The sequence below is a fragment of the Tursiops truncatus genome, chromosome 10, assembly GCF_011762595.2.
Source record: "Tursiops truncatus isolate mTurTru1 chromosome 10, mTurTru1.mat.Y, whole genome shotgun sequence".
Lineage (NCBI taxonomy): Eukaryota > Metazoa > Chordata > Mammalia > Artiodactyla > Delphinidae > Tursiops > Tursiops truncatus.
In genome coordinates this window covers 56,026,344-56,044,949 of record NC_047043.1, presented here as the reverse complement: position 1 = coordinate 56,044,949, position 18,606 = coordinate 56,026,344, and the positions used below count along the sequence as shown (strand labels likewise).

General features: G+C 42.4%; 1 protein-coding gene across 5 annotated transcripts in view; it reads right to left on the bottom strand.

Annotated features, from left to right (window-relative positions):
• Positions 1 to 614: 614 nt before the first annotated feature.
• Positions 615 to 18,606, bottom strand: part of ZNF445 (zinc finger protein 445) — a 34,067-nt gene continuing 16,075 nt past the window's right edge. For 2 of the 5 annotated variants that reach the window (XM_033864633.2, XM_019946781.3), the window contains exons 2-7: positions 8,246 to 8,817; positions 5,725 to 5,893; positions 5,310 to 5,386; positions 4,886 to 5,012; positions 4,298 to 4,408; positions 615 to 3,410 (exon numbers count right to left, since the gene is read on the bottom strand). In XM_033864633.2, coding sequence (XP_033720524.1) covers positions 1,228 to 3,410; positions 4,298 to 4,408; positions 4,886 to 5,012; positions 5,310 to 5,386; positions 5,725 to 5,893; positions 8,246 to 8,674 — 3,096 coding nt within the window. In that variant the 5' untranslated portion in view covers positions 8,675 to 8,817 and the 3' untranslated portion in view covers positions 615 to 1,227. Of the gene's footprint in view, positions 3,411 to 4,297; positions 4,409 to 4,885; positions 5,013 to 5,309; positions 5,387 to 5,724; positions 5,894 to 8,245; positions 8,941 to 18,606 lie in introns of those variants that run through there. The other 3 variants (XM_004330153.4, XM_073811037.1, XM_019946782.3) reach the window with 3 other exon arrangements.

The following is an 18,606-nucleotide window of genomic DNA, read 5'->3' as shown; positions in this document are numbered from 1 at the left end:
TCTGAATCTGAATTACATTCTATAAGGGTTCAGATTCAGACCACAATAATCCTCAACTCAAAACTGTCCAAAAGCCCCCTACCTCCCTTTGAGGTAGCCAAGCCCCAGTGAGGACCCACGATGCTCATGCACCTTGGCCCTCCACCTTTCTGGCTTCCTCACTTCCAGCTGGCTCACTCCACTCTGGCTCAGGGGCCTACTTGCCATTCCCTAGGAGACCAGACAAGACCCTACCTCCTGTGAAGGGTCCTATGTAGCATCTAGGGACCTACAGGGCTTCCTCCATGATCTCCTTTGGGTCTTTATTCAAATCTCACCTTCTCAGTTGAGGCCCTCTCTGACCAGCCCGTTTAAAATCTCAACCTACCTCCCAATCCAGCACTCCCTCTCACTCTACTCTGATTCATTTTGTCCACAACACATATCATCATCCGAAATACTATATATATCTCATTTGTTTATCGTCTGTAAAGATCCAAGATGGCAGACTTTTTTGTTCCACTCACTGCTGGGTCTCTGGCACACACAACAGTGCCTGGCACATGAGAGATGCTCAGCACATTTCTGTTTAGCAGATGAACGGCTGCTGCCCATACAGGCCTGTGGGACGGAGATGGCGATGGGGCACTGGTCGAGCTTCATTCTCCAGGTGATCAAGCCCAGTACCCTGTTCTCCACTCGCAGCTGAGACAACTCTACGCCCATGGCAAATATCCAAAGTCAGCTGTGAAGACTGAAGCCGCAGCCAGAACTCCCCTGGAGGCATCAGAAGAGACTAGTTCTTACTGCTGCTGGTGCTTTTAAGGTCAAACAGACTAGGCACCATCACAAGCCAAACTCAAAAGGGAAACTTAGGATCCAACTGGCCCCTTCCCAGCAGCCACAGCCCACCATGCCACGGACATTTTGTTGAACCAAGAAGGGCAATGGTCTCTCCCTTTAGAGTTATAGAAGGAGATCTGGCTGGGGGCGCTCCAGGCCATTGTGCAAAGACCACTCCTAGGGGTCCAAGCCTCCTTCTGGAACACGTTGCTGCTCTTCCCCAGCACCTCATTTTCCAGCAGTAGGGTGCCTGCCCTGCATTTTTGAATCCTCAGGATTCTCTGCCACTAGCTTCCAAAATAGAAAGGGCTGGGCCCTCTATGAAGGTCTGCCCCACACTGCCTACAATCAGGGGTTCTCTAGCAGGGTAGCCAGGACCCCCTCCCCACACTGTCAGACCCCAAGCTAATCTCTAGTATGGTTTTTCATATGCCGAGCCAAATTTGAAGACCACCTGAAGGTCTTCCCACACTCTTTGCATTTGAAGGGCCTCTCTCGAGTATGAAATCTCTTGTGGCTAATGAGTTGTGAGCTCTTGCTAAAAGTTTTCCCACACGTGGTACATTTGTGGCACTTTCCCCCAGTGGGTATATCCTGGAGCCCAGTGAGTCCGGAGTTCTGATCACAAGTTTTCTCACAATCTTCAAGAGGTTTCTTCTCCTCACTTGGTTTTAATTCCTGTAAACTCACCCCTGTATCCTGGCGAGAAGACAACCCAGCCACACTGCATTCAGACTGGGCCACTCTGGTGTGTTTTCTCTGATGAATACAGAGAGTATGTCTTCCAATGAAATCTTTCCCACACCACTGACATTTAAATGGTCTCTCTTTCGTGTGGTTTCTCTGATGATTAACAAGGCGATAATTTCTGTCGTAAGATTTCCCACACAGATTACATTTATAGCGTTTCTCTCCACTGTGTATTCCCTTATGATCTAAAAGACTTCTTTTACGTGTAAAGCTTTTCCCACATTCTTGGCACCAAAAAGGTTTTGCACCAGTGAGTATTTGTGACTGCAGATTTGGAGCATCTTCACTTTCATGGTACTCATACGGTTTCCCCAAAGAGTGAACCCTCTGATGTCGGGAGAGGTTAGAACTCCACCTGAAAGACTTCCCGCACTCCCTGCACTTATAAGGCTTCTCTCTGGTATGAACTCTCTGATGGATAAGGAGGAATGAGTGATTACGGAAGGCTTTGCCACACTGGCTGCATTTGTAGGGTTCCTCTGTGGTGTGACTGCTCTGAGGAACTTGGAATGCTCCGTCCTGACTAAACGATGGCACGTCCTCACTAAACGATGGCACGTCCTCAGGCTTTATTTCGACGGCATGCTGCCTCTTATGAACGATAAAGGCCGACTTATGAGGAAACTCTTCTGCACATTCACTGCATTGGTATGGTTTCTCGCCTGTGTGAATTCTCTGATGATCAATGAGAGCTTTCTTTTGATTAAAGGTCTTCCCACACTGCTGACACAAAAGAGCTTTCTCCACAGTGGGGGCACTCTGGGGCTGACTGTAGTTGGAGGTCTGCCTAAAGTCTTCTCTACATTTGTCTGGATCACAGACCTCCTCTTCCTGGTGCAGTCTCATGTGACGAGTGAAGTTTGACCTCCACCTAAATGTTTTCCTACATTTGATGCATTTATAGGGTTTCTCCTGGGTGTGAATCCTTTGATGTTCAAGAATATATGACTTACAGTGGAAGAATTTCCTACACTGGCTACAGTCAAAGAGTTTCTCCCCATTTTGGTCTCTCAAATGATGATCAAACCCTGAGCCACAAGAGAGAGCTTCCTCGTGCTGATAAGATTCAAGAAATTTCTGCTTAGCATGAATTTCCTGGTGCAGGCGGTAGGCAGACATGCGTCGGAAAGCTTTGTCACATAAACTGCATTTATAAGGTTTCAATCCAGTGTGAATTTTCTCATGTCGCACACGGTTCGAGCTCCACCTGAAGGCTTTCCCACAGGCCCTACATTTAAACGGCTTCTCTTGAGTGTGAAGTCGCTGATGACATGCAAGATGGGAGCTATGACTGAAGGTCTTCCCACAGTCACTGCACGTATACAATGTCCCCACCATGTGAAGATTCTGCCCGTGTTGGTGATGAGAACTAAGGCTGAAGTCCTTCCCGTGCGCATCCTTTGCCTTCCCTTTCAGTCCAGTGTGAATTCTCTGATGTAGGCTAAACCCCCCAATCACGCGTCTGAGCCCTTTCCCATATTCCTTGTAATCACAGTGGTATGAACTCCCTCTGAAGTGTTTGCCATAGCCATGTTTAAGGGACTGCTTTTTTCTGGGTCCTCTCAAACATGTAATATGTTTTAGATGAAGACTATTACTTCTTCCCGATTCTTCACAGTCTTTTCCTGTCCCGTAGCTGGAATTGGTCTCTTCTTTCTTAACTGTCACTTGTATGGGGTTTCCACATTGCTCCTTTAACCTGCTCTTCTGTGCAAAAGATTCTCTGAGCCCTGTTCCCTCAGAAACATTTGCTGCACCATGACATCCTGATGGCATAGCTTCTTCCAAAGGTTCATGTTTTAAGATGAACTTGTCTGTTTTCACATGGAGCTCATTTCCTGACACAAATAAAACAGAAGAGAATGTACTCTTGGGAGTTCCCTGATGGCCTACTGGTTAGGATTCTGGGCTTTCACTGCCGTGGCCTGGGTTCAATCCCTGTTCAGGGAACTGAGATCCCAGAAGCCACTAGGTGTGGCCAAAAAAAAAAAAAAGGGAAAGAGAATGTTCTCTTTTCCCATACTTGGAACTGCAGAAAGCACCAAGGAACCAAAAAATGTCATGAACTTAGGTGGTGAGGCTTTTGCCTGACTGCCAATACCTTTACAAAATAGTCAGGGATAAGGCAAAATATGGAAGAGTATTCCAGACGACAGGAAAGGGAGAGGAGAAGCAAGACGGGTACAGCAGCTAGCTGTACACATCCAGTGAAAAACAAAAAGGGTTGAGAAGCAGGTGTTAAACAGCAAGAGAGGGGAGAGGAATCATGACACAGAGCATGATAGGAAGGTTTCCAAGAGCTGAGAGGTGGGGCTCCTAGGAGGACTGGCTGCAAGGGCTAGAGGTCAAGCCTACCACGGGGGAAGGACCAAGCAAAGAGGAGCAGCAGGAGTGGGATGAGGGTTCCTAGGAGCGGGAAGGGGAGAGCAGCACAGGGCTGAGGAGGAGCATCAGTGAACTGACAAGGACAGTGAAGCCCTCAGTGGGCAAGAGCTGTTACTGAGAGTGCTGCTGGGGAAGGGGCAGGACCAGAAACCAATGTCTAATAGGCCGGTCTCGAGGGGAGAAGCCCAGGCACCCAGTACTTCTTAGCAACACTGCTAAGGATCTTCCTTCCAGTAAACAATGGAGTAAGTTCCCCATGATTTTCTTAGTATAAAAGACCTTAAGAAAGAGGAGAGTAGATGCGGGAGGAGCAAGACCTGGTCAGTTCTCTGGAACTCACCTGCAGGGGCAGCACTTGGACTCCGCTTAGGATGAGCTCCCTGGACATTCAAGCCCCACGGCTCCCTTGCCTCCAACCAGGAGATCAGAGCAGGTTTGGTGAATGGCCCCACTGCAGAAGAGAAGAAAATGGGATGTGAATGGAAGGTAGATGAATCATACAGAACTACTCTCCAGGACCCTCTCAGGCCTGAGCTCCTGGTAGGGAGGAGGGAAAGCCAGGGAGGCAGGTGGAGGAAGTTAGGACAGGAGGCCTAGACAGGAATTTCTGACAGCCCTGAGCAGAAACAAGAGAGGCTGAGAGAAACCACAGACAAAAGGATCGCTAGCATTCTCCAGAGCCACATGACAAGTCAACTAGTTAAATCAGCCAACTTATTTTGGATGCCTAAATGGACTAGGAACTTGACACATATGACTTTTAATCTTTATATTAACTTAGCATGACAGGCATTAAGATTAAGTGATTTGGGTAGTAGTTAGAGAGACAGGACCTAAACCCAGGTCAGGCCCCTTTCTATGCACCATAATGAAAACTAAGAAGGCAGAAGTAGAGGTAGGTAGAAGCATGGGGATATCAATGCCTTACCCAAAGAAGTCACGTTCCCATAATTCTCTAGCATCACATCCCTGTATAGGTTCCTCTGAGAAGCGTCCAGCCATCCCCACTCATCCTGGGAAAAGGTCACCTCCACATCCTTGAAAGTCACAGCCTCCTGAAAAAACACGGTCCTATGCCTTAGAGCCAGTCCACAACTCCCAGCTTTTAGGAGGGGGCAGGGGAATGAGGCTGGCTCTGAGTTGAGTACAGGATGGATCTGATAAAGGGGAAAGAGAAGATCATCACCCAGCAGAAGAGCTCTGGGCTCCTGGGGGATAATCTGGTCTCTGGGACATGCGTCTCGGGATGTGAGGTCACTGGACAGAAAGACACAGGACAGGCGGGAGCTACAGCTACCCCATGAGGCAGCAACGGTGGGACATCAGGAAGGACCGAAGGTTCTGTGGCTCACCTGAGGCTGGACTGTCACCAGGTCTCCTGAACATCCCTCTCTCTGGGAAAGGGCAGAAACCTGTGCAGCAGGAGGATCTGAAGAAGAAAGAGTCATGAGAGAGGGCAGCCCAGCTCTGGTATCCCACTGAGAAGCCCACTCTTCCCCCCACGTGGAGGACTCCCGGGCCCACAGGCAGGTATGGACTGTTTTAAACACCCATTTCACATTTCCCCGGTGTCTGCTGGGGTCAGGAAGTGGGGGGTACAATGGGAGGAGAAGGTAGGTAGACATGGGTCACAGGATAGAAAGGACACAGAGCTCAAGGCCAGGACAGAAGGGATTCTCCTGAGAGGACAGAGGGTGAAAAGACAACGTTATAGGAAATTTGGGAAGTGTGGCATAGGCTGGGGTCTTAGAGCCAGGCGGCAAGTACCGGGTTGCCCAGCCAGGAAGTCACGCACTCCTATTTCATAGGGAGGCTGCAGGTGGTCCCCCAGAGCCGAGCTGCTCCTGAGAGGTGAAGCAGGGGGCCATATCTGTGCGGCTTGCAGGGCTCCTGTGCCCATCCAATGCACATCTGGGCTCTGGGCAAGGGCTGGGTCCTGGCAAGAAGAAAATGTTGTGAGAGGATCCTCGTGGGAATCAGAAAGCAAACTCACAGAACTGGCCACATGGCCAATCTCTAAAAGGTAGAGGCCCAGGGAGCGGTGAGCTAGGTCCTTTATTACCTACAGGTAGAGGGAAAAGGAGGAATAGAAAGCCCAGAGAGGATCCCCTCACCCCTCCACCTCCCTGGGCTCTAATGCGGGCCATGGGGAGACAGGTGAAGCCAGATTCCTGCCTGACATAGGAAAGCAAATGGCAAGTCAGTGACAGCACTGCTGTCAGGCCTCGGGTGCTGCAGGATACCTCCCCACTAGCCCTCAGTCCCCACCCCTGGCCAGGAACTTAGAAATAAGAAATTTATCCCTGAGAGTTAAACTGATAATGGTTCACAGCAGAGATGCAGTCAGATAACATCTATCAAGTTTCGGGCACTGCTCTAGGTAATGATATGCAAAGTGACCTCGAAGAGGCAGGAAGGCTCCCAGACTATAAACCTGACTAAAATAGCAACACCACTAGAGAGACAATGCTAACTGTGAGGGTCAGCTATGGAATCACAGAAGAAAAAGTCTCAGGTGCAAAAACAGGGAGGTACCCATCCAAGCAGGGACCTGGAGAAAGGTGGTCTCTGTGCTGGGACTTCAAACAGTCCTGGTCTCTGGAGGCAAGGCTATCCCTGATGCAAAAGTGAGTATAGGAAGCTACAGCCAGTGAACTTCAGGTTTTTCTGGCCCTGTGGCCAAGACATTCTCTACACTGATACAGACGAATCTTAGCCTGAGGCCATTAAGTACCTAATACCCAGCTATAGACTGAAGAAGATAAAGTGATCACAGCAATTTATCTCCTGTTCCTCCCAAATCCTACCAAAGGGAGAATAAAGAAAAAATAACAATATGGAAGCATAGACAAATGAGTTTAAGGACAAACTTTCTCAGGCCCCTGTTTCTCAAATTTTGGTAATTTTGATAAACTATAATTTATATGCATCTTGAGCATTTCTGTTCATTTTTTAGAATCTGGCAGGCTTTTTTCCAGGCTCTGTTTTTTGTTTTCTAATTTCTAACTAGCTTTCAACCAGGTAGGCCCTTTCCGCTCGTTTGGCAATGTTTTCATGGATTTTTAAACCACACACCTAGCTCTCGACTGACTTGAATATACCCAAGCCACAATTTTGTACCTACTATGTACCTTATTTGCTTTAAAAGTTATCTTTAGGTCATTTTGAACAACTCATGGTTTTGGCAAAAATTATAAATGTTCTTTTAGATTTTAAAAAATAGTACCCAATGTTGGGCAAAAGGTTTTCTTGTTTAATATTTGTTATCATTTATTGCTGGTAGACAATGTTCAGCGTTTTAATTGATCTAATTTTTATATTAAATTTAGGGGAGAAGTATGTCAAATATGTTTCAGAAATCTTAAAAGTAACTTTCATTTATGCATGAATCATACATGTAGAATTACACATACTTTATAAAATTTTTTAAAAGCCTACAAAAATGATAAATGCTCTTTAAAAAAAAAAAAACCTCAAAGGTATGGAGAAGTATTGAGAGGCTGGCCTGAGTGGGGCAGAGGGGCACGCAGAGTGCACTTTAACTGACCCACTGCTCTACTGCCTGCACTGGAACTGTCAGCTCTGTTTCCTAGCACCAAGCCCAGGGCTGGGCACATGGTAGGCACTCAAATATGTAACGAACAAATTCTCACCGTTAGATCAGTTTTCCATTTTGTTTTCAAAAACTGAGGCTCTGAAGGTACCACAATGTTGGCAAGAACACCAAGGTTGTGGAATGCAGTCTAAAATTGTGATCTTCCAATTTCCTAGCCCTGGGCTGCCCCTCACCACTCTTCTTCCCCATCTCCCCCGCAAAGAACAAATCCTCAAAAGTTTACTGAGAAAGAAGTAACATGGTTTGTGTAGACTGCTCTTCTAGGTCTCAAGATGTTCTTAGAAGCCAAGGATCCTGACACTAATTCCCCCGTGTACGAGCAAGAGATACCACCCCCACTTTACAGGTTAGTACAAGTCAAGTTAGGTATGTGGAGATGTACTTTATGCACTGTTAAGTCAATGTGTCCAAAACCTCATTACTGTTTATGGATACTTGCAGACCCTCTTCTTCCTGGAGCTTATATTCCTCTGGGAAAGAGGGAAGGGCTGCCTGCTAAATGGTCCTTTGCTTAGGGTCGAGTTCTTAGCTGCTCAGGTGCCATGGGAATGAGAAGGGAAGACCTCCCCTGAATTCTTCCGTGTTGAAGGTTCAGAGGCCCACGCCCCCACCCACAAGCAGGCTCACGAGCAGGCAGAGTTCACTGGGCACCACACGCTTGCTCACACTCACCCTCCATGGTGTCCCATAGAAGTCCCTCTGTAGCTCTTCCAGCAAGGCCACAACGTCCCCACCACTCTCAGGGTGATGCAGCTGCACCCAGGTCCGAAGCTCCCCTGGCAGGATGCTCAGGAACTGCTCCAGGACCAGCAGCTCCAGAATCTGGGCCTTTGAAAGAACATCTGGCCTCAGCCACCAGCGGCAGAGCTCCCGGAGCCGGCTCAGAGTCTCTAGAGGCCCAGAAGACTCATGGTAGCGAAGCTGTCTGAAGAGCTGGCGGAACAGCTCCTGGCCAGGACGATTGAGTGTCTGTGGTCTGGCAGCTGGCACTGAAGTGTAGCTTTCATCCTCTTCTTCCTTCTTTATCATCTGAAGGCGTCCTCGCTCCCTTGAAGCCTTGGCCTGAGCTGGATGGACAGCATACCACCTGCCTGGAGGCATCACTCCTGTTCAAGGTCTACCCACCAGAGTGCAAGCAAGTCTGCGTTAGTTGTATGTATCACTGCTGGGCCCTCGGGAGTATCTTTTCAGCACTGCTGGGGACAATGCCATTTGCTGGGACATCAGAAGTCGCTGGCAAGAGACTGAAATAACCAACATTACTGTTCAGGAGGGATGTGAGAAGGATGGTGCAAAGTAGATGCTGTTAGTTAGGATCATCTTTAGATTTCTGAGAAAAGGACTCATGAACATTTGCACAGTGGAGCCTGTCAGGATCAAGCAGACCAGGAAAAGGGATCATATTTGTGGTTACCAGAGGCAGGGCTCGCGGGTACTAGATGAAGGCAGTCAAAGGTACAAAATTCCGTTATAAGATAAATAAGTACTAGGGATGTAATGTACAACTTGATAAATATAATTAACACTGTTGTACATTATATATAAAAATTGTTAAGATGAAAATCCTAAGAATTTTCATCACAAGAAAAAAATTTTTTTTTACAAGAAAAAATTTTTTTCTATTTCTTTAATTTTGTATCTAAATGAGATGGATGTTCACTAAACTTATTGTGATAATCATTTCATGATGTATGTAAGTCAAATCATTATGCTGTCCACATTAAACTTATACAGTGTTGTATACCAATTATATCTCAAAAAAACTAGAAGAAAATTTTTTTTACTTTAAAAAAAAAATCAGTGGTATTTCTACATAGTAAAAATGAACAAACCAAAAATAAAATTAAGAAAACAATCCCATCTACAATCACATGAAAAAGAATAAAATACTTAGGAATGAATTTAACAAAATAAGAACAAAACTTACACTATGAAAACTACAAAACACTGTTAGAAGAAATTAAAACTTTAAATAAATGGAAAGACATTCGTTGTTCACGGATCAGAAGACAAAACATTGTTAAGATGACAATACTGTCCAAATTTATCCATAGATTCAAAAAAATCCCTATCAGAATCCCAGCTGGCTTCTTTGTAGAAATTGAAAAGCTGATCCTAACATATGGAAACTCAAGAGACCCACATAATACACAACACAATCTTGAAAAAGAATAAGCTGGAAGAGAGGGAAGAGATCAAGATGGCAGAGTAGAAAAAAGATGGCAGAGTAGGAGGACAATGAGCTCACATCCCCAAGAACACATCAAAAATACATCTATGGGACTTCCCTGGTGGTCCAGTGGCTAAGACTCTGAGCTCCCAATGCAGGGGGCCCAGGTTCAATCCCTGGTCAGGGAACTAGATACCACCTGCTGCAACCAAGAGTTCACTTGCTGCAACTAAAAGATCCCACATGCCACAATCGAAGATCCCACACTAGGCAATTAAGACCTGGTACAGCCAAATAAATAAATAAATATTTTTTTAAAAAACACATCTCCATGTGGAGCAATTCTTACTAAAAACAAGCTGGAGATGGGCAGAAAAACTCTTCTACAACCAAGGCTATAAAGAAAGATCCACAAGGAGTAGGGCAGGAAGAGAGGAGAAGAAATTATGTTGGGACCTAAGCCGAGAGGAGGGGACACAGAAAAGGGGGATAATCATGGGCTCACAGATCCTCACTGGGGAATGAGGGGTTCAAACCACATATTGGGCACCCCAGATCTGGAGTCCAACACCAGGAAGACGAGTCCCCTTGGCTGCTTTGAAAACCAGTGGGACTTACAGGAGGGCTCCACTCGTGAACAGCATGCACACTGCCGGAAACAAAGTAAAGGAAGTAAAGGAAGCAGACTGAAACCACCCGGGGCACTGGCTGGTTTCCTGCGACCACCCCAGCAAGCAACCTGGCCCACAGCAAGCACCCACTCCAGTCCCTCTAACTCTGGTGTAGCTCCCCACTAGGGTGAAGGCTGCCATTGCTAAGGAGAGTGCACACTTGGGCAACAGACCTGACACTGCATCTGAGGGTGGCTATTGCTGGAGATGCAGAGGCAGCGGAACAGCTCCTGGGTGGCAAGGGTGCCAGTCCTGGGAGGGAGGAGAGCACATACTTAAAAGAAACAGAACAGGCTTGGACCCGATCCTCAGGGCTTTTGCTCCAGCAACTTGAGACACACCCTTACTCCCAATAGGGTGGTGTTGGCTATTGAGCATAGGAGAAGCTCTGGCTCACACCTGGCTCTAGCTCTAACCCCTCCATCTCCAGCCCCACCTCCCACTAAGGTGAGAGCTGTGAGCACACCCTGGGGGAAGGTGTGACTCATGCTCACGTCAGATCCAGTTCTCGCACCAAAGCCACTGGGCACACACAGATTGTATAGGAATGCTCTCACGCAAGGACACCCCTTCAAGATTGGGACAGGTAACTTGTTTCACCTAATTTCACAGAAACACAAAAAGTTAAGTAAAATGAGAAGACAGAAGAGTCTGTCTCACATGAAAGAACCAGATAAATCCCCTGGAAAAAAAAACTAATGAAAGAGAAATAAATAATTTAGCAGATAGAGAATTCTAAGCATCAGTAATAAGAATGGTAACTAAATTAGGGAAAAGAATAGATAAACACAGTGAGAATTTTAAAAAGGAACTAGAAAATGTACAAAAGAACCAGTCAGTAATGAAAAATACAATAACTGAAATGAAAAACACACTAGGAGGAATTAACAGCAGACTAGCTGATAGAAAGGAATGCACAAGTGATCTGGAAGGTAGAATAATAGAAATCACCCAATCAGAACAGCAAAGACAAAACCAGATTTTTTTAAAAAATGAGAACAGTTTTAGAGACCTCTGAAACAATATCAAGCATATCAACATTCACATTATAGGGGTTCCAGGAGAAGAGACAGAAAAAAGGATTGAAAAGGTATCTGATGAAATTATGACTGAAAACTTCCCGAACCTGAAGAAGGAAGCAGATATCCAGGTACAGGAAGTTCAGAGAGTCCCAAACAAGATGAACCCAAAGAGACCCACACCAAGAAATGTTATAATTAAAATGGCAAAAATGAAGGATAAAGAGAATTCTAAAGGCAGCAAGAGAAAAACAAAGAGTCATATATACAGGAACCCCTATAAGGCTATCAGCAAATTTTTCTGCAGAAACTTTGCATGCCAGAGGGGAGTGGCATGATATATTTACAGTATTAAAGGGGAAAAACCTACAACCTAGTACACTTTAACCAACAAGGTTATCATTCAGAATTGATGGAAAGATAAAGAACTTCTCACAAGCAAAAAACTAAAAGAGTTCATCAATACTAAACAGGCCCTAAAAGAAATGTTAAAGAGTCTTCTCTAAGTGGAAAAGAATAGGCTACAATAAAAAGTAAAAATTTATAGGAAAGGGGACTTCCCTGGTGGTGCAGTGGTTAAGAATCCACCTGCCAATGCAGGGGACATGGGTTCGAGCCCTGGCCCAGGAAGATCCCACATGCCGCGGAGCAACTAAGCCCGTGCACCACAATTACTGAGCCTGTGCTCTAGAGCCCATGAACCACAACCACTGAGTCCATGTGCTACAACTACTGAAGCCCACATGCCTAGAGCCCGTGCCCCACAACAAGAGAAGTTACAGCAATGAGAAGCCCGGGCACTGCAACAAAGAGTAGTCCCCACTCACCACAACTAGAGAAAGGCTGTGCGCAACAACGAAGACCCAATGCAGCCAAAAATAAATAAATTTTAAAATACATATATAGGAAAGGAAAAACCCCACTAGTAAAGGCAAATATATAGTAAAGGCTGAGGATCAACCACTTAAATAAGCTAGCACAAAGATTAAAAGACAAAAATTGTAAAATCAACTGTAACTACAGTAAACAGTTAAGGGAGAAACATGGATGTAAAATATGAAATCAAAAACAAAATGTGGGGGAGGGGAATGAAAAATATAAATCGTTTAGAATGTATTTTGAACTTAAATGATTATCAGTTTAAAACAAGTAGATATAGTTACAGGTCAACATATATGAACCCCATGATAACCACAAATCAATAAACTATAATAGATATACAAATACTAGAAAGAAAGGAACACAAGAATACTACTAAAGAAAATCATCAAACCACAAAGGAAGAAATGAACAGAAGAATAGAACAAAGAAGAACTATAAAAAACAAGAAAACAAGTTAACAAAATGGCAAAAAGTATATACTTATCAATAATCACTTTAAATGTCAATGGACTAAATGCTCCAATCGAAAGACAAAAGGTGGCTAATTGAATATAAAAACAAGATCCATCTATATGCTGCCTATAAGAGACTCATTTCACAGCTAAAGACACCACAGACTGAAAATGAGGGGATGGAAAAAGATATTTCAAGCAAGTGGAGACGACAAGAAAGCTGAGGCAGCTATACTCATATCAGACAAAGTAGACTTTAAAACAATGTCTATAACGAATGACAAAGACGGACATTACACAATAATAAAGGAAATCAATACAAGAAGAAGATATGTGGGAATTCCCTGGCAGTCCAGTGGTTAGGACTTTCACTGCCGATGGCGTGGGTTCAATCCCTGGTCAGGAAACTACAATCACGCAAGCCACACGGCGCAGCCAAAAAAAAAAAAAGATATAACATTCATTCGTTAACATATATGTACCCAATATATGACCACCTAAATACAAAAAGCAAATATTAACAGACATAAAGGGAGAAATTGACAGTAATACAATAACAGTAGGGGACTTTAACACCCCACTTACATCAATGGGCAGATCATCTAGACATAAAATCAACAAAGAGTGGTATTAAATGACACATTAGACCAACTGGACTTAATAGATATCTACAGTACATTCAATCAAAACCAACACAATACACATTCTTTTCAAGTATACATGGAACATTCTCCAGGATAGATCACATGCTAAACCACGAAACACTCTTAACAAATTTAAGAGGACAGAAAGTATATCAAGCATTTTTTCCAATCACAATGATATGAAACTAGAAATCAATTACAAGAAGAAAAATGGGAAAAATACAAACATGTGGAGACTAAACATGCTACTAAAAAACCAATGGGTCAAAGAAGAAATCAAAGAGAACATCTGAAAGTACCTTGAGACAAATAAAAATAAAAACACAACTTTCCGAAATCTATGAGACACAGATAAAGCAGTTGTTTATAGCAATACAGGCCTATCTCAAGAAACAAGAAAAATCTCAAACAACCAAACTTACCATCTAAAGGAATTAGAAAAAGAAGAATAAATGAAGCCCAAAATCAGCAGAAGAAAAGAAATAATAATAAAGACCGGAGAGAAAATAAATAAAATTGAGATTTAAAACAACAGAAAAGATCAATAAAACTAAGAACTGTCTGGGTTTTTTTTTGAAAAGATAAACAAAACTGATAAGCCTTTAACCAGGCTCTTTAACAAAAAAAGGGAAAAGACCCAAGAAAACAAAATAATAAATGAAAGAGGAGAAACTACAACCGATATCACAGAGATGCAAAAAAATCCTAAGAGAATACTACAAAAAGTTACATGCCAACAAACTGGACAACCTAGAAGAAATGGATAAATTTCTAGAAACCTACACTCTTCCAAGGCTGAATCATAAACAGACAATCTGAACAAACCAATCGCTAGTAGTGAAATTAAATTAGAAATCAAAAAACTCCCAACAAACAAAATCTCGGGACTGGATGGCTTCACAGGGGAATTCTACCAAACATATAAAGAAGAGCTAATACCTATTCCTCTCAAACTTTTGAAGAGGAGAGAACACTCCCAAATTCATTGTACAATGCCAACATTACCCTGATACCAAAACCAGACAAAGACACTACCAAAAAGGGAAAATTACAGGCCAGTATCTCTGATGAACCTAGACACAAAAATCCTCAACAAAATATGAGCAAACCAAATTCAACAATATATAAAAAGGATCACACACCATGATCAAATGGGATTTATTCCAGGGATGCAAGGATGGCTCAACATCCGTAAATCAATAAATGAGATACACCACATTAACAAAATAAAGAATAAAAACCACATGATCTCAATAGATGCAGAAACAGCATCTGACAAAATTTAAAAATTCCCTTCAAAGTTGGCTTACAGGGAAATATCTCAACATAACAAAGGCCATTTATGACATACCCAGAGCTAACGCCATAGGATAAAAAGCTCAAAGTTTTCCCTCGAAAATCAGGAACAAGACAAGGATGCCCACTCTTGCCACTTTTACTTAACATAGTATTGGAAATCCTAGCCACAGTAATCAGAAAAGAAAAAAAAATAAAAGGCAACCAAACTGGAAGGGAAGAAGTAAAAATGTCCCTATTTGCAGATGACATAATACTATATATAGAAAACCCTAAGGTCTCCAAAGCTTCCACCAAAAAACTGTTAGACTAAATTAATTCAGTAAGGTTGCAGGATACAAGATTAATATATACAAATCTATTGCTTTTCTATTTACTTGTAATGAAGAATCAGAAAGAAAATGCAAGAAAACAACCTTACTTAAAATTGCATCAAAAGGAATAAAATACCTAGGAATAAACTTATCCAAGGAGGTGAAAGACCTATATACTCTGAAAACTATAAAACATTATTGAGGAACTTCCCTGGTGGTGCAGTGATTAAGAATCCGCCTGCCAATGCAGGTGACACGGGTTCAAGCCCTGGTCTGGGAAGATCCCACGTGCTGTGGAGCAACTAAGCCCATGCAACACAACTACTGAGCCTGCACTCTAGAGCCCACGTGCCACAACTACTGAAGCCCTGCGTGCCTAGAGCCCATGCTCCACAACAAGAGAAGTCACTGCAATGAGAAGCCCGTGCACCACAACAAAGAGTAGCCCCCACTCGCCACAACTAGAGAAAGCCTGCACACAGCAACAAAGACCCAACACAGCCAGTAAATTAATTAATTAAAAAAAACATTATTGAAGAAAACTGAAGATGAAACAAAGAATGGAAAGAAATCCTGTGGTTATGGATTGGAAGAATTAATATTATTAAAATGTCCATACTACCTAAAGCAAGCTACAGATTTAATGCAATCCCTATCAAAAAACCCACAGCATTTTTCAGAGAACTAAAACAAATAATCCTAAAATTTATATGAAACCACAGAAGATCCCAAATAGCTAAGGTGATCTTGAGAAAAAAGAACAAAGTTGGAGATATGCTCCTTGACTTAAGAGTACACTACAAAGCTACAGTAATCAAAACAGTATGGTGCTGCACATGTGTGCACACACATACACATACACATACAAGACACATAAATCAGTGGAACAGAATAGAGAGTCCAGAAATAAACCCACACATTTATGATCAAATAATCTACGGCAAAGGAGGCAAGAATATACAAAGTAAAAAAAGACAGTCTCTTCAATAAGTGGTGCTGGGAAAACTGGACAGCTACATGTAGAAGAATGAAAATTAGAACATTTTCTCACACCATACACAATAATAAACTCAAAATTAAGTAAAGATTAAACTCAAAATGGATTAAAGACCTAAATGTTAAGATCAGAAACCATAAATCTCCTTGAAGAAAACATAGGCAGAACACTCTTGACATAAATCATTGCAATATTTTTTTGGATCTGTCTCCTAAGGCAAAGGAAACAAAAGCAAAAATAAACAAATGGTACCTAATTAAACATAGAAGCTTTTGCACAGCAAAGGAAACCACTGACAATATGAAAAGAGAATCTACTGAATGGAAGAAAATATTTGCAAACGATATTACCGATAAAGGGTTAAAATCCAAAATATATAAACAGCTCACACAACTCAATGTCAAAAAAACAAACAACCAAACTAAAAAATGGGCAGAAACCCTGAATAGGCATTTTTCCAAAGAAGACATATAGACAGCCAACAGGCCCATGAAAAGATGTTCAACACTGCTAATCATCAGAAAAATGCAAATCAAAGCCACAATGAGATATCACCTCACATGTCAGAATGGTTATCATCAAAAAGATCACAAATAACAAATGTTGGTGAGGATGTGGAACCCTAGTACACTGTTAGTGGGAATGTAAATTCGTGCAGCCACCATGGAAAACAGTATGAAGGTTCCTCAGAAAACTAAAAATAGAACCGTCATATAATCCAGCAATTCCACTCCTGGGTATATACCCAAAGAAAACAAAAACACTAATTTGAAAAGATACATGCACCTCCGTGCTTATAAAAGCATTATGTACAATAGCCAAGACATGGAAGCAACCTAAGTGTCCATCAACAAATGAATGGATAAAGAAGATGTGGAATATTGCTCAGCCATAAATAAGAATGAAATTTTGTCATTTGCAACATGGTTGGACCTGGAGGGTATTATGCTTAGTGAAATAAATCAGAAAAAGAAAGACAAATACTGTATGTTATCACTTAAATATGCAATCTAAAAAATGAAACAGGGACTTCCCTGGCAGTCCAGCGGTTAAGACTCCGAGCTTCCAATGCAGGGGGTGTGGGTTCGATCCCTGGTAAGGGAACTAAGATCCCACATGCCGTGTGGCATGGCCAAATAAATTAATTAAAATTTAACATGAAACAAACAAATGAATATAACAAAACAGAAACAGAGAAAACATTTGTGGTTACCAATGGGAAGAGGGAAGGGAGGAGGGGCACGACAGGGGTAGAGGATTAAGAGGTACAAACTACTATGTATGAAATAAATAAGCTACAAGCATATATTGTCCAGCACAGGGACTACAGCAATATTTTATAATAACTTTGAGTGAGTATAATCTATTAAAAAAATGAAACACTAAAACTAAAAAGCGTAAGCTGGGAGAATAGATTTCATAACTTACTTTATAAAAAAGCAGCAGTCATCAAGACAGTGTGGTTCTGGCATAAGGAAAGACATAAAGATCAATGAAACAGAATTAAGAGTCCACAAATTGTCTATGGTCAATTTATTTTTAACGAGTGTGCCAAGACCACACAAAGGGAGGAAGAATAGTCTTTTCAACAAGTGGTACATGGACAACTATATGTCTACATGAATAAGAATGAAGTTGGACCCCTACATAATACAATATACAAAAATTAACTCAAAATGGATCAAAGACCCAAATGTAAGAAGCTAAAACTATAATATTCTTATCATAAAATGTAAGTGTAATACTTTGTGACAATGGATTAGTCAATGGATTCTACCAAATGCATCCCACATGCAAAAATAAGAAAAAATAGATAAATTGGACTTCACCTAAATTAAAATTCTTGTGCTTCAAAGGTCTCATGAAGAAAGTGAAAAGACAACCCACAGAGTGGGAAAAAAAAATTTACAAATCACATATCTTATAAGGGACTTGTCACTAGAAAATATAAATAACTTACAATTCAATAATGAAAAGACAACACAATTAAAATTAGACAAAGCATCTTAACAGACATTTCTCCAAAGAAACTATAAAGATGGCTGAAAAACACAGAGGATCCTCAACAACATTAGTCATCAGGGAAAAAGCACATCAACACCACAATAAGATACCACTTCACATCCACTAGGATGGCTAGAATCAAACAGTCAGAAAATAACATGTTGGTAAGGATGTAGAGATAAACACTGGAACACTCATACACTGCTGGTGGAAATGTAAATTGTGCAGCCACACTGGAAAACAGTCACGCATCATTAAGTTAAACGTACAGTTACTACTTGCAACTCCATTCCCAGATAGACGGATACAGCCATCCTTCAGTACCTGCAGGGGATCACACAAAAAACGAGTTCTAGCTAAAGATTTAACTTCAAAAACAAACAGGGACTTCCCTGGCAGTCCAATGGCTAAAACTCCATGCTCCCAATGCAGGGGGTCTGGGTTCGATCCCTGGTCAGGAAATTAGATCCCACATGCCACAACTAAGAGTTCGCATACCGCGACTAAAGATCCTGTGTGCCACAACAAAGACCTGATGCAGCCAAATAAATTAATTAATTAATATTAAAACAAACAAAAAGGAG